This window comes from Hippichthys cyanospilos, chromosome 6 (genome assembly GCF_059441005.1).
Source record: "Hippichthys cyanospilos isolate Australia breed blue-spotted pipefish chromosome 6, RoL_Hcya_1.0, whole genome shotgun sequence".
Lineage (NCBI taxonomy): Eukaryota > Metazoa > Chordata > Actinopteri > Syngnathiformes > Syngnathidae > Hippichthys > Hippichthys cyanospilos.
The window spans coordinates 18,108,844-18,132,820 of NC_142374.1; the positions used below are offsets into that span (position 1 = coordinate 18,108,844).

The window sequence follows — 23,977 nt, forward strand, 5'->3', positions numbered from 1 at the left end:
AAGACCACCTCTATAGCCCGCCGCTCATTTGGTAATGAAGGCCGAGCCGGTCCCCTGACGGACAAAGTCCACAGCGAGAGAAGGTATCGTAAAGTGGCTTTTAGCATGTTAACAGGCACACTTACCTAAATACCACCCTCACATAACATTTCACGACGAATGACAACATGTTTAACCTCCGAGAGGCCTTGCCATTAGGCCGGTCAGTAAAAGGCAGTGGATCATCCGTGCACAATAAACAGATGAAGTATTTAGATTTTTTTTTTTCTTCATTTAGAGGGAGAATTTAGAAAAATATAAACTCAATGTCATGACTAATAAGTTTCTATACATGATCTGAAATAAAATATTTAATTTATTTGTAACTACAATTCCTATTTTATCTACAGTCTCTAAGGTATTAATTGATCTTTTGCACTTTGGCGCTACAATTAACGGTTATTTTGAGATTCAACTAATCTGTGGGTTATTTTGTGGATTAATCAGTTAAGAATAACACTTATTTCAAATTGACATACATTAATTATAATTCAGTTAATGGTTTGAGCCATGACATTTCAGTAAAGCGAAAAAAGTGTTGATCATATTTTGTAAAAAAAAAAAAAAAGAATATTTCTTTTTATATAATCAGTGTGCTTCCATGGACTACAGACATCACATAGCATTCCGAGTGCTTGGACAGAAAAAAGAAAAAAAAAGCAAACCATACCCAAATAATTCATCCATTATCAAAAATAATTGTAGATGAATTTAATAATTGATGGTTATTGTCATCTAAGCAACAACAATACAAAAAAAAACATTATTTCCTGGTAAATTGTCTCATAGAAGGATTGTATTGGATATAATTTAAATAAATGTAGCAAAAATATTCCTCAGTAGGTGCAGTAAGCAATGTTTGATTGTAAAAGTTCTTCCATTGTGTAAAGACGAGCTACATACTAATAACTGAAGGTATGTATGCAAGATGTGTAATCTTCATGAGACTGTATAATACAGGGCAGAAAAACATAGGGGGTAGAAAAAACAAATGATGAAATGATATCAACAAATGTTTGGATTAAAACTGAGTTACTAATAATTTAGCACAAATAAAAGTACTTCAATTCTCAGTGTTTGAGCAGCAACACTATGTTTATCCTCCAAGATAAATCTGTCTTTATGCATTTGATGCTAGATTAAATTTGGTGAGCTGTTTGTCAGAGAATAGCTCACAACTCCGCTGGGGCATTGTAGGTGGGGAGGCCGTCAGAGCACTCTCATTTTATAGATGACTCCATCATTAATCAATTTCTACTGAGCTCATATTGGGTGGGATGAGGCTTATGAGCAGCACCTAATACCATAGCCACCAAGAAACATTAGAACGTTGTGAGAGAAGTGGGGTTAAAAAAAAAAAATGGTAGGTGTAGATGTCTGACAACACAATGATCACACCACATGAATTAGTCCTAACCACAGACTGTCACCAGAACCATGCTCGGAATAATGCAGAAAGGCGTTTGAGTAATATAAAACAAGAAGTTCTAATCAGGCGTTCAAAAGTTATCGCAAAAACAAAACTCACAAAATCAGCTCAATAGTCAGGCTGAGTAAGACAGACGTATCGGAGTCATTTTCAGGAAAAGTCAAACGGACAAGAAAACAGGCATCTGTTGTTTACAACCTGTCATCAATATTCAGAGCCCAGCGATAATTCTCTCAGCAGCATGGGCCAGACAAAAAGCAGAACTCAATCGAACGCAGCCCGTCAATGTCTCCCTCTAGCGTTCGTACCAACTAAAAAGCTGATGAGCCCTCAGCCACAAAAAATAAGCCTCACTTTGTAAAGTTCGACTGTCTACGCCCAAATATTTTTTTCTCAAAATGTGCTGACCTTGCATTCCACAACGCTCTGATCCGACTCGCACGTGACGTATATCTCATCCACCGCACGCCGCAGGTTGTCAAACAGGAAGGCCCAGTAGCGTGCTCGAAGGTCCACTTTGCGAGGCTGCCGAGCTTTGGTGGGGCTCTTCTCCGTCACCTTGTCCAACAAGGCACCGGCTGTGCTTTTACTCTCCACACTAGCATTCTGGGGAAAACAAAACAAAAAAAAAGAAATGTATCACTTGCCAAAATGTATATCGTCACGTGTACAAAGTAAATTTTCAAAAAGAGCAGAAAAAGCCTCCTAGAACAGCTGCACTTTACTTGGGACTAATCGGAGGAATTTTAAATGATCACAGCGGTGTGCACACTTGTGCTGTCATTATTCTCAGCTTCTTATTATTCCTCTTGCACTTTATTCCCCCGCCCACAACAATGTATCTCGAGCCTTTTTTTTTCATTCAAAAAATGGCATTTGAACAGGGGTGTGGCATAAACGTAAACGTTTTAAATCTACATTGTGTCATTTTCACCGAGATCCAAAGACGCTGCAGTAGAAAGTCGTAAGAAATTGGTGAGTGGCGCCCTCTAGTGGAAATGAAATCAACACTCACCTGTTTCTTATTTCTTTGTTGCCCAGAATGAGTCCTCTGTGCTCGTGAGTTGCCAGCGGAATGACTTTTGGACTTTGCTGTGCGGGGAAAAGAAAAAGATTCTTTCAACACGACTGAGCGAGTTACAAGTGCATTCCGGAAGAAAGTGTGTGCAGCGTTGTCATAGATATTGACTGTTATGAATTCAATGTTTTGTATGACTTCCTAAAATTGCAATATTTTTACTTCAGACTATAAGTTATAGCAATTGGTCTTCGACGGTTCCATCAAGCCTTACAATTATTAAAAATGCAAAATATCTTAGGCTTAAAGGTACGGTGTTCCCGCATTGATTGTGCTGCAAATGTAAAAAAAAATAAATAAGTAGAAAATACCCGGAATACATGAAATCTGTAAACAATTTTTAATATTTTAAGTTTATGATGTGTTTTATTTACAGTGTATATTGTAAACGTTTTGTTATTTATTTTTTATGGATTTCGCTATATTGTTTTTGAAGTTAGTTGTTATCAATGAATTTTCGTTTGTCATGTTTTTTCATTCATTGTTTATATTATACTGTAAATGTTTTCCCCATTTACATGAATCTTTAATTTTTTTTTTATTCTAAATATTTTAAAGCAGTAAAACCCTTCCACGTGGAAGTTTATAATGATCTCAAGGCATTCTCATTTTCTCAGATCTTTTGTTTTTTTTTAAAAGCAGATTCTTACAATTAAAATAAAACCCCAAATATGTAATAAATAAAAACAGCCACATCTGTTTGCATTACCCAGGATGGTGTTAACATTTTTATTTTAAAAAAATGAAATAACCTCCATCCGTTTCCTTAGCCTCTTGAACAACAAATTTAATCTTAGTATTCAATGTGCGAGGGTGGACATATAAAAACTTCATAATAATGAATCATGCTCCGTATTTCACTGTTCTGACTGCGCCACTTCATTCTGGCACGCAGGAGATCTGGCATGGAGATGAATTTGACAACGGCCTATAGTCACCTAGCCAATAAGGACGCAGAACACAATGTGTGTTCATTCAGTCAATCAAAAAAATAGATTAAAAAGAAACATGGAAAAGTCTGCTAAACAGCAAGGCTGCAAAACTCTAATATATATATATATATATATATATATATATATATATATATATATACACACACACACACACTAAACAAACTCAAATCACATGATCTTTTTGTCTAGAAAGGACAGAAATTTACTAGCATCTGGGTCTGATGCAAAAAAATGAGAAGAAACAGACAAAGCGATAGAAGTGCAATGAGGGAGTGTGGGAGGCGCGCGAGTGAGAGAAGAGTGGCTCGTGTGAATTATGAAAAAGTGTTGAGGTAGCCTCTTTACGCAAAAACGTTGCGAAGCGCTGACCTTCCTCCTCTTTATTCTCCAGTGGGACACTCCATGCAATCAGGTTGCGAGCAGCGCGGCCCTCTTCGGCGACGATCTTGCGTACTTTGTCATGGCTGTTGGAGCGCTGGAACGATGCCTGCGAGAGGAGCCAAAACATCAATATTTCACCGCATACGGGATTCTGATGCAAGATTGTATAAAGTAGTGGGTGACTGAGGAGGAGGAGTTCCACTACACTGTACACGGCACGGCCGATTGCGCTTTGAGATATGAGTGACTCAATTTAAAAACTTTTCAAATTTGCCACTCATTGAAGTTTATTGTTGAATTAAACGGAACAAAAATAATTACATGCTTTCCTTATTAAATCAGTTTAATTTCATAGCTTGTACTATTTTGGAAAGAGCAATATTGTATTACATTTGGTCACTTGATACTCTGCTTAACACAGAGGGAATTTTTTTATTTTTGTATCCTTTTCATGTATTATCTTTACTCTCTTGATACACAGTGTTTCTAGTGGTCATTCTTACACTTCTCAAGGTAATGCCTTGTGTTACAGAGCCATGTTAAAATTAGGTGCTATGTGGCAAGTGTTTAAGGTGAAAATGTCAATAATGTTGCTTTAAGTTAAAGGTTTGTGTTTTTGAACAATACTTGAGTAAAATACATTTTCATCACATTTACAAGGCAAAATAATATTAGCAAGTAGGGCTAAGCTAATAGTTGGCAGAAATTGACTGCTGAATGATCAGCCACGAAAACACAATTAGATGGAATAAAATAACTTTTCAATGTAAATACCTGTCCAGTAGGACGTATGTAGCATTTTTTCTCCCATTGCGATAATGGCACATGCATTAAATTTGGAATATGGAATTCAAGCCTTTTTTTTCTGACATGGACCAGTCAGACGCAACGTTAAATGGTAGATCAACACCATTTTTTAAACAGAATCTGGCGGCATTACTAATACTAAACTTAAAAAAACATGCATTTATATGGGTTACCCTATAACCCTAAAAATATATATATATATATATATATATATATATATATATAAATAATAATAATAAATAAACAATAGAATTGCTAATAATTACATTAGCTCAGAATATGTTGAACCTAATTATTTTGCCACTTAAAAAAATACATGTTTCTTTAAACAATCAAAATGTTGTTTCTTCAGGTGAACATTAACTATTGCAATCATATTAATATCACATCATTGAACACCTATCTCTGGTTTTTCTTCAGTACTCGACAGTATTACTGTATGGAGACAAAAACAGCAACATCTTTGTCCACTAACCAAGAATTTCAAATCATGCAATGAAACTTTCAATCCGCTAGTTACTTGGCATTGCACTCTAAAGCTGTAATCCTTGATATGCTTCAAAAACGCCGAAGGAAAAAGCGTCTTAAGAAAATCACAATGCTGTCAGACAACTCTGTTCCACATTTAAAAAAATATTCCATTTATTTGAGTTGGACGGTTGAGTTGAAGGCAAACCAAACCAATTTTGGGCATGAGATGGGATACAATAAATGATCCCCAGTATTAAAACATAATCTCAAAACATACCGTGTTGATTTAAAAGCCAGTTAGACAGCATGGCATGCACATAACACAATCTTACTCGGTATCTGAAAATAAAAAGCAGGTCTTTCCAACTGTATATGAATTCAAAGCATACAGGATCTTGGACTAGACTGCAGGTAAAGTCACAATTCAAACACATGCAAATGTATTGACGATTCATATTTTACATGTACTAATTGATAAAGTCTACTACAGTTGACTGAATGAAATTATTTTGTGTGTGTTGATTTGCATTTGTCAGTCTGATGACGGGGTATTGTTGCTATGGTTACCCACTCGATCCGGTGCTAGTAGCGTCAGTCTGCAAACGAGCATGTTGCAGAACTGAAAACTAGCTTTATAGACAACTCGGAAATATTCCGCCACTGAGCCTAACAAGCTGTAAGATCCACAGTTGTTTCACTTCATCAATGTGTTGCAGTCGAACAATGACGAGAGCTGAAATCAAATGCATTACCGAACGAGGGCATTAAAACATAAGCGAGGCTGTGACAAGAAACGGCCCGAGGCTTGAATCAACGCGCTTCATGCCCAACAAGCATCATGGCTGACCTACACATTGCATATGCATCAGTGACTAACTGCAAAAGCTCAAAGCAAGCAAAATTACTGTAAGGCAAGACCCTCATCACGTTTGTCTTTTGCACCACAAAACCTGGCTTGAAATAAAACTTGGCAGTGGAAAGTGTTGAAAGGAGAGAACAAATCTTCCTTGCATTTTATATAAAGTCAAAAATATGATAAGAACTCTACTGTTAATAGACTGCTTAAATCTGGTGTTCATATCTATAGTCTATAGCAGGGGTCCCCAACCTTTTTATCACCGCAGACCAGTCAATGCTTGAGATTTTTATTGTGGAGGGGGGAATGGCAAATATAAAGTGCACATAAATTATGAGCTCACCATTAACAATACACCAAACAAAGGCTTTCTCATCAAAATCACACATCGCTATAGCTCAGTGACTCATGAAATTTCCACATGCAAGGATTATATACTATATCTTACAAAAATGTACACAAATTAGATTGATTACAAAAATCATAACTGAATTACTAATGCAATTAATTTCAAGACAAAACATCAATTAGATGCAAATGAGTACCTATCAATGCGAAACGCAGACAAGGCAGCACGATATAACATGCTGAAGATAAGAACAAACTAACATGGTATCCACAGTCACAAGTTGTAGCAACCAACAAATCTTGGCCACATTATCATAAATGACAACATTCGTGGACCAAATTTCAGACAGAACAGCGTGAGTCTCACTGACAGTGACTGCTCTCAACTCAATGTAATTATCAACAGCGGCCAGAGGCGGTGCCAAAAAACAAAGATCAAGCCAAAAACAAACAAACAAAGCATAAAGATCTATAACTGTTAATGGATAAACTAAATCAGTTCCAAAACATCATTGTTTTGGGTGCGCCCTGCATCCCGGTACGAATTTATCCACGGACCGGTAATGGGCCACAAACCAGCGGTTGAGGACCTCTGCTCTATAGTTCTCTCCAGAGTCTAATGACCTCGACCTCAATAATTACACCGCTGCAATGCAACAATATATTGTCTGAAATTGGTTTACAAAAACAAGCTGCTGCGTAAGAATCATTTCAAGTTACTCAGGTATAAAAGCATATCTGAGTGTCACATTATGCAGTGGCAACAAGCCACTGATACTATTTAATGTCCCCCAGGGAGATACCCAGCTGACCTACTTTTAGTGTGCAAAAATTCTTCACGTCAACTGGCCCTGCTTGCTTATTCTTCCGAGCCAAAAGAACAGAGAGATAAGAACACTAAGATCCATGCGCACAAACCCAAGAGAATCCTTTGCTAATCGCCAACACATTGTGTTAACCCACCTAATTAGCAGAGCACCGCCAGCCAGCCGACTGAACTAAAATGAGAAGGGCACAGACCGCTTTCAATGCGCACCGGAAACAAGACCCATTTTCCTAGTCGGGAGCAAGTGTAAGGTTTCCCTTTCAGTGGCAGCAAGCGACAAAAGCGGCGTGAGCCCCTTAGGAGCGTAGCAAAACATGAAATACATACGGAATAGAAGAAGAGCGCGGAAGCAGCTTCTTCGTCCTCGTCCAGCCTTGACATGCTGTTGCAGCCCACTTCAGGCGCCCCGCTCCCCCTCACCAGCAGCACCACTTGTACTACAAGCCATGGCCATCTGACAGGGGGACTAAAATAGACTCGCGGCGCCCGCTTCACAATGTCATCACAACTTGCCCCGGTAGTTCAGCTCGGCTCAGAGAAAAGCGGGGAGTTGGGCGCAAAGTGGCTGCAGCTGTCCATCGGTTTGACACTGCCAGCCGCTTGTTACATTTGCAAGCTTCTATGCTCCGCTTGGGAGCCCACTCACACACTCCTTCTGCCGCGACTCTGCGCAGTCATGCACGCAGCCCCCCCAACCTGCGCTGGCAGTGATGAGAGTGGAGCTGCAGGCAAAGGGACAGTGTGGATGTGTGTATAACCACACATTTGCATTAGCAAACATAAGAGTGATGATGCTCAGAGTCTGATTGGACTCTGCATATGATGATTCATAGTCTTATGGGGGATTAAAAAAAATGTGCAAGCATTTGCTGCTTAAATGCATGCAGAGTGCTGTTAGTTTTTGTTTTTAAATATTTCTGCTTTTTTTAAGGGCCGCGGATTTTTGGCGGATTTTTTATTTCTGAGACTAACGAAAGAAGTCCAATTAAGGGGCTGTTAATGCAAGTCACATGTTAATAATTTGACTATGGTAATTTTTAAGTTGAACCACATCCCTAAAATTTGGTTGAAAAATTACCTGCGTTTAGCCACCACAAGAAGTAAATAAAACAGTTGAAATGAGTTTTCTTTATTTCGCGCTTCAAAAAAATTACATTAATCTCTGAAGCCAACACTTCAACTTTGACAGTCCGTTTTAACATATTAGATGAACGGTAAAAAAAAAAAATAGAGAGAAATATCAACTTTTCACTGCTGTACGTGGCTATGCCAAGCATGCCTTTAATTTCGTATCCCGAGATTGCACTATATAATTAATTTGCTACTTGAATTATTTCGAATGAACAAATCTATTTTAAAAACCATTTCCCACTGAAAATAACGTTCTAAGTTTTTCGGGGTTCGTCGTTTGATATTCGTGAGGTGAACCGTATCGATCATTATCTGAGCCATGAGGACGAGTGATGCAATTTCAGCCGGAAAAAATAAAACTTTGGTTTATTCTTTGATATCGTTAACATCGTTGCTAAGAGCCATTTTCCATGGCACTTGTGACTGCTAAGCAAAAAAATAAATAAATAAATAAAATCTAGGATTCTGGTAACGCCACACCCACTCAAAGGTAAAGGCACATTAAATCCCAAATCCTTTGATCGTGGCTGCTAGCTAGTAGCCCATAGTTAATCCAGCCGCTCAAACAAAGACGTCCGAAATTGATAACATATGCTCATTTCTAAAAAGAAAAAAATCCGTAATGATGTTGCGGTTACCTTGAGAGCATTAATGGACGCGTTTTTGTTTTTGCCTCCTCCATGTGACGATCCCGAGCTGTTACTACCAGACCTCTCCCTCCCGTCACCTCCATGCCCGATTCTCGGTCCCAGACGATGCTGCCCGGCGCCACGCCGTCGTCCGTCGTGACGGCCGTCTTTGTTCATCGGTCCGCAGTATATTACAAAGTTCAGTCGTTGAAAAATGTGAAGTCCACGGACAAAAGTTGTCCAGTTTTTAGAGTGGATGGCAAACCATGTTACATGACAGCGAGGATAATGTAGCAAAAACCGGAAGTCCGTTGACGTCGCGACATCATGGATAGACGGCGACCTGGTCCAATCGCGTTACGCTACTTGAGAGAGCGACATGTTTAATAACCAATCGGACGCAAGATATTTCGGGGTCAGAAGGCGGGATTTATTTATCGGAGCGAAACCTGTACGTCTTTGCTATGACAACCATAAAAATTGAGCGGGCATTTCATTGAACTGGAGCTATTAACGACCTTTCAAAATAAAATTCCGACCATGGTATCAACATATACCAAAATTGCCTCTTAATTCGGGACATTATTCCAGAAAAAATATTTGAAAACTGGACGCACATCGGATTCCTTAAAATGCGCATTCCTGGTAGGTAAAAGCCAGAAAGAAAATTATTAACTCGCATTTAGATTCAGTCTATCACACTTACTATTGGCTCCATTCTTGCTGTCGTTTGATTAACTTTTCATTTAGCCTGCATAAGGCTGCCCCGATGGAACCGTTTCTGAGCGAGTTGTGTCTTGGCTTAGATGTTTAATAAACAGACCTAGAAGTGATACACATCTTAGCAAGACTTTAAACGTCCGTTTGTGACTACGACTGCGACGTACACGTGTTTGAGCGACGTTTCACTCTGGATCATTGTTTCAAACAGACATTCGACCATTTTCAACAAGAATTTTAAACAAATTTTGTGCCGATTAATGTTAAAGTGCTTCTGCATGTTCATACATAGAAAAACAATTGGTTTATTGTGAAATTACTAACCGGAATTGAATGTATTCAACACCCACTACGTGGACTCAAGCAACATTCTTGACAACTTTTCAGGGTAAGTGTAAATACTAATCGACATTGTTAACGTTTTGCTGTTCAAATCGTTTGTCGCTGTTTCGTATTTTCGTTGTTTTCCAGTATTTATATGATCAGGCTCTATCCGTTGTTTTTGTACGTATTCTCATCGGTTATCCCGACTCAGTTTAAATCAACGTATTTAGGTCACATTTACCACTGCTACCATTTTAACCGACCTTTTTATGTGAAGGTTTAGAGACGACAAACATACATGACAAGAGGGGAAACGATGTGCGTTAAAGTGGCATATAGTGCTGACTAGGTTAACACAAAGATGGGATGTAGTACGCACTTTGACTTGTGGGAGGCAGCATGGTACCGGGAGAAAACTAGGCCAAACGTTAGAGTAATTTCTCACTTAAAGCTAACGATATTTAGAAAACTTACCGATCGAGAGGTGAACCAAAAAAAAAAAAAGTCAGTAACCCTCTCGAAAAGGCCGTAAAATTGTAGCATACCAAACCTAACTAAAATAAGTGCATCCGTGTCTTTAGTGTCGAACAGACCACTAGATGGCGTAAAAAACAATAATTTTATATTACTCTTGTAAAGACAGAGATTAAGCAGAATTCCTTTCGTGACTTTGTAGCGTGACACTTCACAATTCTAAAATATCTGCATTTAACTAAGATGCTGATGGTGATTGTCATTTCATTCGTCATACCGATTTCTGTATCTCCTTAGAGATGGCGCCTTCTACCGTGACGACGATAGTATTGCTTTCCCTTCAGTTTGTGATGGTACTGGGCTCTCATCAACATGATCATTTAGGAGACCAACTCCATTCTGAACATGACATGAATGTCCTCCTGGGAGAGAAGGTTGTCAAACACCATTCCTTTACTTTTTGGTACCTTGTGGCACTTATGGCTTACATGACTCCTCTGTAGGACCCTGAGGAGTTTAAGAAACTAAGTCCAGAAGAGCAGAGAAGGAAAATGATGGAACTCGTCAAGAGAATTGACAAAAATGCTGACAAGCACCTAAGTGCAGGTAAAGTTGTGTCGTCTGCATCACCTGGAAAAGAAGCAAAGGTGCATAAAGTGATTTATTTATTTTTTCACAGAGGAGATTGCGCTGTGGATTCAACATGTCTATAGAAAATATGCCCTGGAGGACGCTGAGGAGCGATTTGCTGAATTTGACACCAATGAAGACGGTGTTGTATCATGGGAGGAGTACAACATGGCCGCTCATGACCAACTCTTTAATTTCCATGAAGACACCGTCCTAGATGATCCTGAGCAAGAGTCTTTGCGACATGTACGTGTATCAACATCTCCACGGCACCGTGATGAATTAGAACACTGACACGTCATCCGATCCTCCTCTCAGCTCCACCTGAAGGAGAAGAGGCGCTTCATTTTCGCCGACCGGGACGATGCGCCCGGCCTCAACGTTAGCGAGTTCCTGGCCTTCACCCACCCGTCTGAAGTGGACCACATGGCTGTAAGATCAGAGTGGAGCTAGAAAATGACTGAATGGAGTCTGCATTTTAGATTCTCTTGTCACTCCTTCCTCGCATTGCAGGATTTCGCAATTGAGGATGTGCTGAGTGACTACGACTTGGATCAAGATGGACTCATCAGTCTGAAGGAATTTATTGGTGATATTCGACAAGAAGGTTAGTATGTTTTGATTTGGGAAGGAAAAAAAAACAACAAAAATGCATTTGATTTGTTGTCTGGCCAGTTAGAAAAATTATGTACAGAGCTTGTAATTTTATTTATTTTTGCCCTTGTTAAAATGTAACTTGCAATTATTATTCCACGGTCCTCTACGAATGCACAAAATAAATTAATCTGTATTACAAAATACCTCATTTATCATGCAAATGTTTTGGTCTTCTTGTTTTTCACTAAAATAAAGGCAAATTGACCATGAATTAATATGAGTTTAATTATCAACTTTGATTATGAATACATGTTTATTTTAAATAATCAAAAAGTCAAAACATTTTCACTATTTACAGGCTAGCCGCCTACCTATTTACTGCAAATATCTCAACAAACAACAGTAAATATATTGTTAAAAAAAGTACTTTTTCCTTCCCAGCATGCCTTGCTTGGCACAATTAATGACATGAGTATATTAGTTCTTGTCACATGTGGGACTAGCAGTTAAATGGGTGCCATATTTAACACGCTTATTCTTGATTTATGTTGCACTATGTATTTTGCCTTTTTTTTTTTGTCGTAACAAACTGTGACCTTAGCCTGTGTTTAAAGAGGCATCCAAGTCAATTCTTTGGACATCTTCCTCACCTAATCATTGCTTGCAAGAATGAGGATTTGCTTTGCTTTGAATGACAGGTCCACCGAATGACCTCATCAACAAATTCCATGATACATAATTAAAGATACAAGCTCATAGTATGAGTTTATGTGTAATAATAGCACTAGTGTTACTTGGTTACAACTGCTGAATTTATCGTTAAAAGAATTGGCAAATATGGTCCACTTGGCCCATTATTTTTGGCTGATGTTTGAAGGGCCATCTAGAATACTACCATCACTGTCAATGTTGCGAGAGCATAAATATTAGTACGACCCATGCTATTTACCACGGTTTGAAGCTACTGTTTATGAATCAGTTGACTTTGAAGGCCTGTCACTGTCTTATAAAGAGGACGCGCCGTCACAGTGGGAGCTTGAGGAAACGGTGCGCTTCGGCGACCTTTACGATCAAGACAAGGACGGCAAGTTGAATCGAGAGGAGCAACTCCGCTGGATCGCGCCCAACAGCTACGGCGCTGCTCGGGAAGAAGTAAGGCGAGATTCCAACATCTGGTTTTTAAGTTGTCTCCATTCGCTTGATGACAAAATGTTCATGTCTCATTATCATCATCAGGCTCTTCATCTCATTAGGGAGATGGACCAGGATGGAGACGAGTTAATCTCAGAGGCCGAAGTGTTGAAAAATCAAGATACCTTCATGAACAGTGAAGTGACGGACTACGGCAGACATCTGCACTTGTCACATGACGAACTATAAGTTTTTCCTTCGCCCCATGTCCAACGTAATTCATAATAACTTTAAGCTATGTTGAAGTCATTGTTACGCATCAACAGAAGACTCCTGGGGAACTTTGTAAACCAGCGCAATGCTCATTGGTCATCACGGGCGTGTGAAAAAGCGAAGTGGCAGTCCACTTGTGTTTGCTGCTCGCTGACGCGCTTCCTCTTTTAATACAAACGAGCGGAGGCGCTGCGCATGCGACGGCTCGCTTCCTGGTTTGTTTCACTCGTGCCGAGCAGTCGCCTGTCAACCACGCTGGTGTCCGGACGCACGCTAAAAAGGCCAAAAAGGTTCTCCAGAGAGGAACCATTCAGAATGGAGTTACAATTTAAGGATACCTTTTGGGTGAGCTTATGTCATTATCTGATGTTTTCTTGTTTGAAGATCACGTTGGCGGTCCAGCACTAAAGTTAATTGGTCACTAATGTTTTTATATTAAGTGTAATGATAAACCCTGCACTTTTTTTTTATATCACTGGCAGTGTACAAGACTGAAAAAAGGATTCCAATGCCTGAAATTTAAAATCAAAGTGCCCAATAAGCAATGTTTATTTTTGTCTATAATTACCACTAACAACATTACCACTAGATGTTCAGTGTAATTTTGTATTTGTTGTTAAGGTTACATTTTTTTTCTACCAGACATTGTGTTCTATGTCACCCATGAATAAAAATATAGTAAAAGTGTCAAGGGGGTGTTTACTGTTGGTGAATTTTTGCTTATTCATTAATAACGGCAATTAGTTGCAAAACTGCAGAAATCTTCTTAACGCCCGTTGAGAAAACCAAACATGTAATCACACCTCTTGCAAAAGTGACAATTCAAGTGCAGATGTGAAAGTGAATTTACGGGCCAATTTTATTAGTTCCATTTGCATTCTCATGACCTAAAATTGATGAACATGCTGTAAAAACTAATTGCAAAATAAATGTTTACTGGGCAACACGTCCTGCAAATTGATCAATCAAGATTGTAATATTTTACTGCGTATCGCCACATCCAAAAACTAGACTTTACCATAAAATGTAATAAATTATTGTTTTTGCTATATTTAAAAGAACAAAAATTTGAAAATAGGACAAGTCCTGTGAAGTTGACAGGAAGTTGCCTCATTCAGAACTGTTCAAGGCTTTTGGAAGGTCAAAAGAAAACGTTGCAAAACGTTATGTGCCTTTATTTTGTTAAGTTTTATATGGTGGTGTAATTTACTGGCAGACAAGCCAGAAATAAAACAGATGTCAGACAATATATCTTCTGGGGTTTCTGAATAAAACACACATAGATATGCCACTACTAATTTCAAACATCTTTGCTGTGGCTTACCACATAAACGTCATTGCTGCTATTATTAGCTGTGCCGACAGGCACTGCTGGGTGCTTTGCATTTATGTGACAAGCTAAACTTGAAGTGCTTTTGTGGTAGGCTGACTTTTTAAGAACAATACATCATTCTTCCTTCATCAAAGTTTCCATCAAAGCGTGATTTTTTTTAAAGTTGAATTTACCATTCATTGAACTGAACTCTCACATGCTCTTCCATTTTCACGTCTTCCTTCTGCTCCTGAACTTGATGCCTCACTCACAACAGAAGCCTATCAGGTTATGCCAAACAAAATGACAGCCAATTGGTGTCCTGTATTTTGCTCAATTAGTTTTCATATTTTGGAAGGGTTTCAATAAATAGTTAAATACATGGGAGTTGAATTAACACTGTTGTAATGCTTTTGTAAATTATCAATGTTTTTTCTCTTGTGAGGGTAGATTATCAAAATCCACCTGCTCCTGTTCCGGCCCTTTTGGTACATTTTAGAACCTTTTGCGGCGCTCGAGTCAAAGTTTATAGATTCCAACATAACAATTTAACTTTCCATAAAGTTGTGCAAAGCCGCAAACACCATACGCCTCCTCATAAGTGGAAAGCTTGCATTAGCAAACTGAAAGCTGATGCCTAATGCTGTCTATGATCTTCCAGGGCGGAAATTTCATTAGTAACGCTGGTTATGACGCCATCATCCAGCGACTTAACGACGGTCGGCGAACGTGCAAAGACATGGAGGAGTTGTTAAAACTGAGGTGGGCATGTTACCTTGTTGTGGCGTGCAAGCCAGTGGAAGTGATGTCATCCTGATTCTGCATGGCGGTCGTGTCTGTCACAGGGCATCCGCCGAGGAGAAATACGGCAAAGAGCTGGTGGCCATCTCGCGGAAGGTTGGAGGTTTCTATGAGATCTGGTGGGTGTACCTAGGTTGACACTGCAGAGAATGTGTCAAAATAATGACAGTCACATCCTTTAAGCATGGCTTTGTTTCCACAGCACGCTGAGAACGTCCATTGACGAAATGAAAAGACGTAAGAATGAGATTAGTTGTTATGGTTGTTTTTAAACATCCATGTTTGAAGTTTTGAATGTTTGTGCTTTTTAGAAATGGAAATGGTAGGGAACTTGCACATACAGCTGTCTGGATCATTGAGAGATGAGGCGAAAATAATCGAGCAGTTCAGAGAGAAGCAGAAAGATCAGAGAAAAAAGGTACCTTCTTTTTTTCATTTGTTTTTTTACAAATCAAACTAAAGTCTTCTATTCTTTCTCCTCAGCTTGAATTAGTCATGGAGAAGGTCCAGAAGAGCAAAGTGTCCTTCTACAAGAAAACGATAGATGTAAGATCAACACGATACATTTTTTTTTGTGGTGATTGAGAATTTTTGGAAGAAATAAAAATACTGGAGTTTCCTTTTAATGAATTCAATAGGTGTCAAACATATGCAGATTTTCACTCTTTATGAGCCAGCCTTGTATCAAATCTATAGCATTGGTCAAAAGTAAATATCCATCCATTCATCCATATATATATATATATATATATATATATATATATATATAAATAATTTTTTTCTCAAAATGGGTTTGAGTTTCAAAAATTTGTAAGAAAAAAACAAAATGAGATTTCAATCTCGGATTTTCGGTATAATGTTTCTCCATTAACAAAGAATAATAATAAAATAAATTTCCAAAAAAACAGGCCAAAAAAAAATCAAATTGAGAATTTCACCAAAGGGTCCAATTATATAGGCATGAATGCCATGATACGCTTTTATTTTGATATTTTTCTTGTTGCGGTGTAACCCTTTGACTAGTTTCCCTAGACTCCCAAACACAATGTTGTCATGGAATCTTGTTCAATTGCCAATTCAGTGCACGAACAAACGACTTAATTACGCTGACATTGAAATGTTGCACCTGTTGCCGCTAGCTCGGGCTCTGTTATACTGGAGCTGCACCGAGCATAAATTAGCTGTTAGCTAGCAGTGCTTCAGTGGGCAATATAGGCTGGGCAAGATAACTGGCTGGCTGACTGCTACATTTGCCGTTCCTACTGATCACATTTTAACCAAACATGCAGACACAAATGTGTTTTTTCAGCTGGCCAATTAGTTTCATAGACCAAAATTTATGGGAAGGGATTTGGAGGAGGAAAGTAGTCGTAGTGGTGTGCTGCTGAGCACCATATATTTTAAGTAAAAAAATCATGTTGGGGAAAAAAAAAAAAAAAAAATACTCAATGGCAGCCCTCATTGGTTGGTTGTATCTGAAAAATACTGTAATTGTTATAATGAGCCATGCATGGCTGGTTAAATTGTTTAGTTTATGATTAGTTATGAGTTAGCGGTTGGTTATGTTGTTATAACTTATAGGATGACTTTTAAATGGTCAGTTTTGTTGGCTGGTTTGTAATGGACTGAACGTTGCATCACTAATAACGATTTGTAAATGAGTCAAAGCACAATTTAGCAATAAATGTCTTAGCAATACATTTAGCAATACATGTTCCAATTCATTTGCTCTTTTTGAAAAGAAAATGTACTGTTGTTGTTACAGCATTAAAAAGCATAAAATTTGATTTGCTGATACCTGCAAAAGCAGTTAAAATCTCAAGAGGCCTAAAGTGTCTTCATTTATCTCCATTTGAGAACACCTGTGATAGAAGCTATACCTCGAATACAAACTATTTAAAAATAAAAATCAAGGGTATTGTTCGTATGCTTTTTGTTACTTTATTTTTAGTGATCTTATGGTATTCAGGTTGGTATGGTTGGTTAGTCATGTGCATCAATGCAAATATTCATTTGCATCATTTTTAATGCACTTGTACTATACGTAGAGCACTTATTCATTTTGAAAAAAAAAATAACCATCTCCTTCCTTCTGTCCTTGCTATCAAGTATTTGTGGTCGCAGTTGTCTCACACGTCTCTATCTCCGTGTTAGTCTGAAAAACACTACGAGCAACGCTGCCGGGAGGCAGACGAGGCCGAGCTAACTGCGGACAAGATGAGCAACGTTTCCACAGCCACACCCAAACAAATAGAAAAAGTAATGCAAAAATGTATTCTTATGATGACTATTATTCATTCTATTATTTTCATTCATTCTACCCAAAATAACCTACATTATTCTTTTGTTTTCAGCTGAGCAACAAATCCAAACAATGCAGGGAAGCAGCAGAGGAGGCAGGTGAGGAGTTTTTGTTCTGCGCTTACTTCCCTTTTATTGAGGATGTCACAACTATCTATTCAAAGTCGATGCTGTTGTGTCACAAAACAACCTCCGTTCTGTGTAGTCAGAATGACAAATGCAAAGTGCCCGTTTTTAAGTTGCACGCAAGATCTCAATCAGATTGCGCGGTTGTTCTTCCACTAGAGAGACAGTACAAATCCAACATCGAGCAACTGGACAAGATCCGTCAAGAGTGGGAGTTAACGCATAGCAACACGTGTGAGGTAACTTGTTACATGGTGCGTTTATCATGAGCGGAATGTACGATCAAGAGCGGCAATACCCGTTACTTGTTTTCTCAATGAGGATGTGCAACACTTCCTATGATAAGACAATAAAATGAGTCACTAATCTGAAAACTTCCCATGTTGGCACAAAACTTTGTTCTTTAAACATAAGGTCGATTCTTGGTTGCCAAAGACCGAGACGGAATTTTTATTACAATGGGCGCCAGCGAGGTTCCGGTAGCCCAATTTTGTTGAATTTAAATCACCTTAATTTACTGTACTTCGTGTTTCAAATGTTAATTTCCCAATCACATGGTATTGCAGATGTTTCAGCAGCAGGAAACGGAGCGCTTAAAGGCCCTGAGGAACGGCCTATGGGTGCATTGTAACCATTTGTCCATGCAATGCGTGAATGCCGACGAAGTGAGCAATCACACATCGAAAGAAACCCTTCTTCAGTTCAACTTTACCGCTTATAATTTCTGCCATTTTCAGTGCTATGAAAGTGTGAGGAGTATACTGGAGAAGTGTGACATTATCGCCGACATGAACTGCTTTGTAGGGATTAAAGGCACCGGCACCAGTCGTCCCGGTAGGCGGCCCTTCTGATTTGAATATGACACGAGAGAAGATTTTCATGTTATCGCTGGCTAGCGTTTATTGTTGGATATCTTTCATTTAGTCTTTTTCTCCTCCGTAGCTCCCATTGAATACCAAAATTACTACGAGAGGGATGCCACAGAAATCCGAAATGGAAGCATAGGACTCGTAGGCGGAGTCATGAAAAAGTTTGAATTACACGTTGGATTCACAATCACGCAACCGAAAACAATTTTTTGATGGTACTGTTCGCATTTGCAGGTTTTCAAATCTCCTTCAAGGGCACGCTTTGGCTGGCTCCACTATGAGTATTCATAAGGATCCTGGCGGAGACAATACAGGTAATGTATAAGAACCAAGATTTAGTGAAATCTAAAAATTAGGGAAGGCATTCTTGCTCAAATTTTGTGCGAGCTCTGAATTGATGTCACCACAGTCCATCGAAATGTCAGGTATGCACATACCAATAGTTTGTTAACATTGTTAAACATGCAGATGTGAATTGTGATAGTTTGGTTAGGAAGTACTTGGCTGAAAAGAAAACATTTTTTCAACAATGTAGCCCTTGTGCAGCGAAATGCATTTTTGGACTTCAAAGTGATTTGCCATCCATGTTACATCAATTTGTCAATGCATTTCTATGGAAACACATTTCTAATGGTATCAAATATTTTATTTACCAACTCCAGAAAATAGTGTAACATCTATGTAATTCTGGTTTTTCTGCTGGAAAGATTGGTTACTTTAAGACAATACACATTTAGCAAAAAGTAACTTCATCTTTCAATCAATTTGCTCTTAATTTGAAAAGTACACTGCACTGTTCTTGTGGTAAAAAAAAGCATAAAATTTGAATTTTTAATACCTGCAGAAAACCTGTTAAAATCTTACATATCCCCCGAAGGGCCTTCACAATACCTCAAGTACAACTCATACCCCAATTTGAGAAATGGTAGTTCCTTTTTTTTTTTTTTGTAGTCTAGGGACCATGTGGCACTCATCTTTTCATTTGGTTATCAGCTTCACATTCTACTGTAACATCTGACTTAAAATGTGTGGCACTTTAAAGGTGGGGCCTGGCTTGATAATATTGTTTACTTTTGCAAGTAAGAGTGTAGCTTTTTTTGTTGTCAGCTCAAGATAGTCTAGCTGTAGTATAAATGTGCTTTTTTGTGTTTTTTAATATTTGATCAATTAAGTGATTACTCACCCCACAGACGACTATGAAGACGTCTATACCGCCATGCCAAAGCTTCATGGATCCCAACAGAGCGAGCAGTACAAGGCAGTGTACGCCTACGTGGCCCAGGTCGGTTCTTTGCTCTACTTTAACTTATTTCTCCCACTGGATGAAAAAAGACACTTTCTTTTTTTTAAAGAGAGACGACGAGCTTTCCATCTCTGCTGGGGATGCTGTGCTAGTCATGCATCAGGGGGAAGACGGCTGGTGGATGGTGCAGAGGTTTGGCCAAACGGGGCTGGTTCCCGGTTCTTACCTTGCCAAAGAATGAGTATGGACAATGGAACTAGAAAAACCTCTCAGCATATGTCAGTTATTTGAAAATTTTTATTACATTCATTAAAATCTTAAATAACACCATTTTCATTGTGTTTAATTCAGCAGGACCTTCCTAATTGGAAGTATCCTGACCTGTCATGTAAAAATACCAGCTGCCCATCTGTAAAAGCCTACAGCATCATTTGTTGCACTGATTTTTCTAAAATCTCTGAAACCAACGGTCAGGGTAACCCTTTACAACCTAATTACATTTCCAGGACTCAGTCGCCACAAAGTGACTAAAGTTCTAAAACTACAATCAGTAGAACGCATAATGATAAATATGTGTAAGGATTGGAAAATGTAACTTATGTACAGATATAATGAGGACTGTAAAACCTATAGGAGAGAGTAGCGCAGAAAATTGCGGGTATTTGTGTGTGGTCTAATAGTCTTACACACATACAGTAGTGCAAAGTGAAGAGGAAATCGCACTGTGCACCTCTTCCGCCATACAGTGCAGTTTCGTTTGCTTCCAAAGGCGACCACTGGAAGAATTCGAACTACAGCTTTGTGAGGACAAATAAAAGCATGCATCTTCAGTGTCTTTGTTAGTGTGGAAATGGATTCACCAAGGAGTCTGAGAAAGTGAAGCTTAAGCGTAGGTGCTTCCTGTGAGGAGGAGCTGGTAGGCGGGATCGCTTCTTCTACGACACAGCACCACGCATGCTGACAAAATCCCCAAAATCTGGTAAGGACGACAGAGGGGGAAATGTGTGTTTTTGTTGCATAATTTATGATAGACTGTTACTGGAAATTCAGAATAATATAATGCAAATACAAGAGCTAGGTAAAATCCGGTTATACAAATGTTGTAAATAGAGGGAATGTTTTGTGTAACCCTTTTTTCAAGTACTTGGTACTCCTAACAGCAGGGTTCCTCTAATACCGTATTGTTTTTTTTTTCAACTAAAATGTATGTTTATTTGTTTACTAAATGTCTGCATGGCTGATGGAGAATTTTTATCATTTGAATTTCATATATGTCCATCCTCTCAGGTGCCAATTAATTTCTATTAGATTTGTGTATGTTCATTAGGTTTATATATATGCATAGTGCGTGATTTTACCTTTAACGGTGAACTAAATTTGGGTGATATTACACTTTCTCCATTCCAGTAATTTGATGAATATCAGAAAAAATATAATTTATTAATATCAAACTTAAAAGGCCACTGCCGACATAATACCGCATATGGGCGCAAATAATCTCAATTATTTATTGCAGATTTGAACGGTTCTTTTTGTCAGAAGTGAACTAAGTCTTTAAAATCATCTCTCATTGGTACACCTGTAATTTAATGTATCAACATTATTAGTAGTATGGGTTATTTGCTATCAGTGAGTACTTGAGTGTTCATTCTCGTATCGTTTTAAAAATAATGGTATTCAACATTGCTACTCATGTGATATAACATACCTGGATGCCAGCAAAAGTCAGCGCAGTGCAGATGACATACATCATAATCTCCTTTAACTTGTCCACAACCAGAGCCTCACAGCCCTGGACACACATACAGCAAACAGTGAAAGATCCAGCCAACAACAGAAGAAATTGATACTCAAACAAATATATATATATTTTTTTACTTCATGGTAGAGTTCTTCAGGATGAGCGAGAGACCCCGTGCAGAGTCCACCGACTTTTGCGTTGCAACAGCTGACAGGCACGCTGTTGTTCTTGGATGCTTCAAACCAGAGTGTGTCCTTCCAGTCGGAGTAATTGCGAATGCCGCAGCACTGGAGCTGCACAAACAAATCTTGCGTGCTTAGCAAGAATAACCACAGGTTCTCCTCTTGTCGAGTGTCCCCACCTGTCTCTGAATGTAGTCGATTGCGCGGCTCTGTGAATTGCTGTTGGTGCCATTGTACTCGCTGTATACTTTATGGATTGAATTATTCACATCATCTTCTACCTGGAAATGGTAAAGAAATGCGAAAAGCATTACATGCGTGGTTCTGTGTATAGAAAATGGCGACAAATCTCTTCTTTTGAGTCACTTCACCTTTGCTCTGTAAATATAGCCAAGAACCACAACAGCCACTTCAGTCATGAAAACCAGCAATAGAATGACGACAAACTGTTGAGAAAAGATAGCGGTTAACTAAAAATGAAACTAGAAGTTCTGCCTCACAAATCTTGAGGTCTCTCTCTCTCTATGCAGAGGGAAGCAAGAGGTTTGAAAACAGATTATAATTCTACTCACATGGGAACTAAAAACTGAGAAACATTGTATTTAAATAGATGACTATTTGATTTGACAGATACAAAACTAAAAAAAAAAACACACTTTCAACTATGTTTTTTTTTTAGTTCTCTTTCATTTTCATTGTACTTTCTCTGTGTGTACTGACCGTGGCGAGTCCACAGGGACTCTCTCTCACAGTGGCGCAGCATCCGATGAGACCAATGATAAAGAGGAGCGCTCCGGAAGCGATGATGACGACTGCCGGTACCAGCGTGTACACGTCTTCAAAAAAGTGGTCGTAGTCATCATATGTGATGAATACGTATGCACCAGCGTAGCAGAGGATGCCAGCGGCTGCCTGTTAATGAGCAAAAAATAACATGTTTTTTAGTCCCACTCAAGACGCTCAGATTACAGATCTAGAGAGGTTCTGTGAAAATATGTGATGAAAACTTGAGTCATGACTTCATAAATTGCGAGGTGGAATGGAATGTAGCCAGTCAAGAAGTGACCTGACTGAGGAACAAGGAAGCGGTCATAAAGACAAACAAAGTGTCTTTCCCGAAATGTAAACGATGATAACACCGGCCTGTAGTTAAATTCAAGAAATTACTTCAAACTCATTCAATACACAGTTAATTTAAAGGTCACTCTCACATTATTTCTGCATTTTAATCCTATGTTTTTGTTTTTAAATTTCACCATATAGTTCTACCATCATTCCATCCTCTCATGTCCTCAATGTTGCATCTTGTGTTTCCAAGTTTTTGCTGCGTGCAACTCTTTGATTGCTATAAACTCACATTTGATCATGTCAGAATTCTGTCTAGAACCTGGAACGGATAACCTCAGACGATAAAAAGAAAAAAATATGCATTGGGCCCAGAGAACATATAATACCTCTCTGACATTGTAATGACTCGCCGTTATTTTCCAATAAAGAATGTTCTTGTTAATTACCTCGTTTTCACATAGTCACATATGATGATCACAAATGATTATATCCTTCTGTACAGGATTTCAGCCTCGTAAAATGGCAAACAACACACAAACGCACTCTTCATGCTGAGTGACACGGTTTCGTATTACAGCAGGACCACTCAAATTGCCATGTTCACAGTTTCGATTGTTTAATATTTATAACCTTCTCATACCTACCTTACTTAAGCAATTATGGTTTATCCACTAATGTTCGTTGGTTAAGTATTTATTTTTCATGTTTCCCCCCCAGTTCAACCTATTTTAGATTCCCAAAAGACAACACGTTTGCTTTAAGTTCGACTGAAAAGTTGCACTATAGTCTAACTCTTACCTGCTTGGCTAAAACAACGATTGATTGTTAGCAAGGCAGCTTAGCCTAAAGAGCTCAAGTAGCCAAAAAGTTCCTATACAAAAACATCATTGTAGCGAAGCCAGCTAACCGGCTAGCTCACTGGACGCTACGCCGTGACGTACGACAAACTCCAAACAACAACAGAAATCCACAAACTCACCCAAAATATGAGGTTAAGGAAGACCAACACGGTTTTTGAAGAGGTGATACCACACTGCCCCATGGCAAACACTGCAAATTAATACCGCACTTGATTTTAAGATGTTAGTTTGGACAAAACCAACCAGTCTCCCTCCATTGGATCGACTATGTGGGACTGTAAGCCTCACCGCAGTACAGCTGGCAGTTAAAAAAAAAATCAATCAATAAATGCTGACATCTAGCGGTACTTTGTATTATTGCGAGATCCAAAAATAAA

The 23,977-nt window shown here is 38.7% G+C and overlaps 4 protein-coding genes across 8 annotated transcripts in view; 2 read left to right on the forward strand and 2 right to left on the reverse strand.

Moving 5' to 3' along the window:
- Window positions 1-9,246, reverse strand: part of scaper (S-phase cyclin A-associated protein in the ER) — a 51,054-nt gene extending 41,808 nt beyond the window's left edge. For 2 of the 3 annotated variants that reach the window (XM_088416484.1, XM_088416482.1), the window contains exons 1-4: window positions 8,958-9,246; window positions 3,869-3,986; window positions 2,484-2,560; window positions 1,877-2,074 (exon numbers count right to left, since the gene is read on the reverse strand). In XM_088416484.1, the coding sequence (XP_088272610.1) occupies window positions 1,877-2,074; window positions 2,484-2,560; window positions 3,869-3,986; window positions 8,958-9,125 (561 nt within the window). In that variant the 5' untranslated portion in view covers window positions 9,126-9,246. Of the gene's footprint in view, window positions 1-1,876; window positions 2,075-2,483; window positions 2,561-3,868; window positions 3,987-7,515; window positions 7,639-8,957 lie in introns of those variants that run through there. The other variant, XM_088416483.1, reaches the window with a different exon arrangement.
- A 189-nt stretch (window positions 9,247-9,435) lies between these two features.
- Window positions 9,436-13,259, forward strand: rcn2 (reticulocalbin 2). 2 transcript variants are annotated; one of them, XM_088416489.1, is made up of 8 exons: window positions 9,436-9,593; window positions 10,764-10,900; window positions 10,970-11,072; window positions 11,146-11,342; window positions 11,415-11,528; window positions 11,610-11,703; window positions 12,706-12,845; window positions 12,930-13,259. In XM_088416489.1, the coding sequence occupies exons 1-8, from the start codon at window positions 9,581-9,583 to the stop codon at window positions 13,071-13,073; spliced, it is 942 nt and encodes a 313-aa protein (XP_088272615.1). In that variant the 5' UTR covers window positions 9,436-9,580; the 3' UTR covers window positions 13,074-13,259. The 2 variants fall into 2 exon arrangements, with proteins under 2 accessions (XP_088272615.1, XP_088272614.1); XM_088416488.1 differs by lacking the exon at window positions 9,436-9,593 and adding an exon at window positions 9,819-10,056 and having other exon boundaries at window positions 12,930-13,258.
- A 33-nt stretch (window positions 13,260-13,292) lies between these two features.
- On the forward strand, window positions 13,293-20,070 carry pstpip1a (proline-serine-threonine phosphatase interacting protein 1a). Of its 2 annotated transcripts, XM_088416486.1 has the most exons (15): window positions 13,293-13,442; window positions 15,071-15,171; window positions 15,255-15,329; window positions 15,413-15,447; window positions 15,522-15,628; window positions 15,694-15,756; window positions 17,365-17,469; window positions 17,565-17,610; window positions 17,797-17,876; window positions 18,204-18,302; window positions 18,375-18,471; window positions 18,580-18,667; window positions 18,741-18,820; window positions 19,697-19,788; window positions 19,859-20,070. In XM_088416486.1, the coding sequence occupies exons 1-15, from the start codon at window positions 13,293-13,295 to the stop codon at window positions 19,988-19,990; spliced, it is 1,350 nt and encodes a 449-aa protein (XP_088272612.1). In that variant the 3' UTR covers window positions 19,991-20,070. The 2 variants fall into 2 exon arrangements, with proteins under 2 accessions (XP_088272612.1, XP_088272611.1); XM_088416485.1 differs by having other exon boundaries at window positions 17,565-17,876.
- tspan3a (tetraspanin 3a) lies at window positions 20,029-23,891 on the reverse strand. The gene is made up of 7 exons (XM_088416490.1): window positions 23,720-23,891; window positions 22,393-22,584; window positions 22,044-22,118; window positions 21,852-21,953; window positions 21,628-21,783; window positions 21,458-21,541; window positions 20,029-20,725 (listed from the first exon to the last, which is right to left on the reverse strand). The coding sequence occupies exons 1-7, from the start codon at window positions 23,780-23,782 to the stop codon at window positions 20,633-20,635; spliced, it is 765 nt and encodes a 254-aa protein (XP_088272616.1). The 5' UTR covers window positions 23,783-23,891; the 3' UTR covers window positions 20,029-20,632.
- Between the last annotated feature and the right edge of the window lie 86 nt (window positions 23,892-23,977).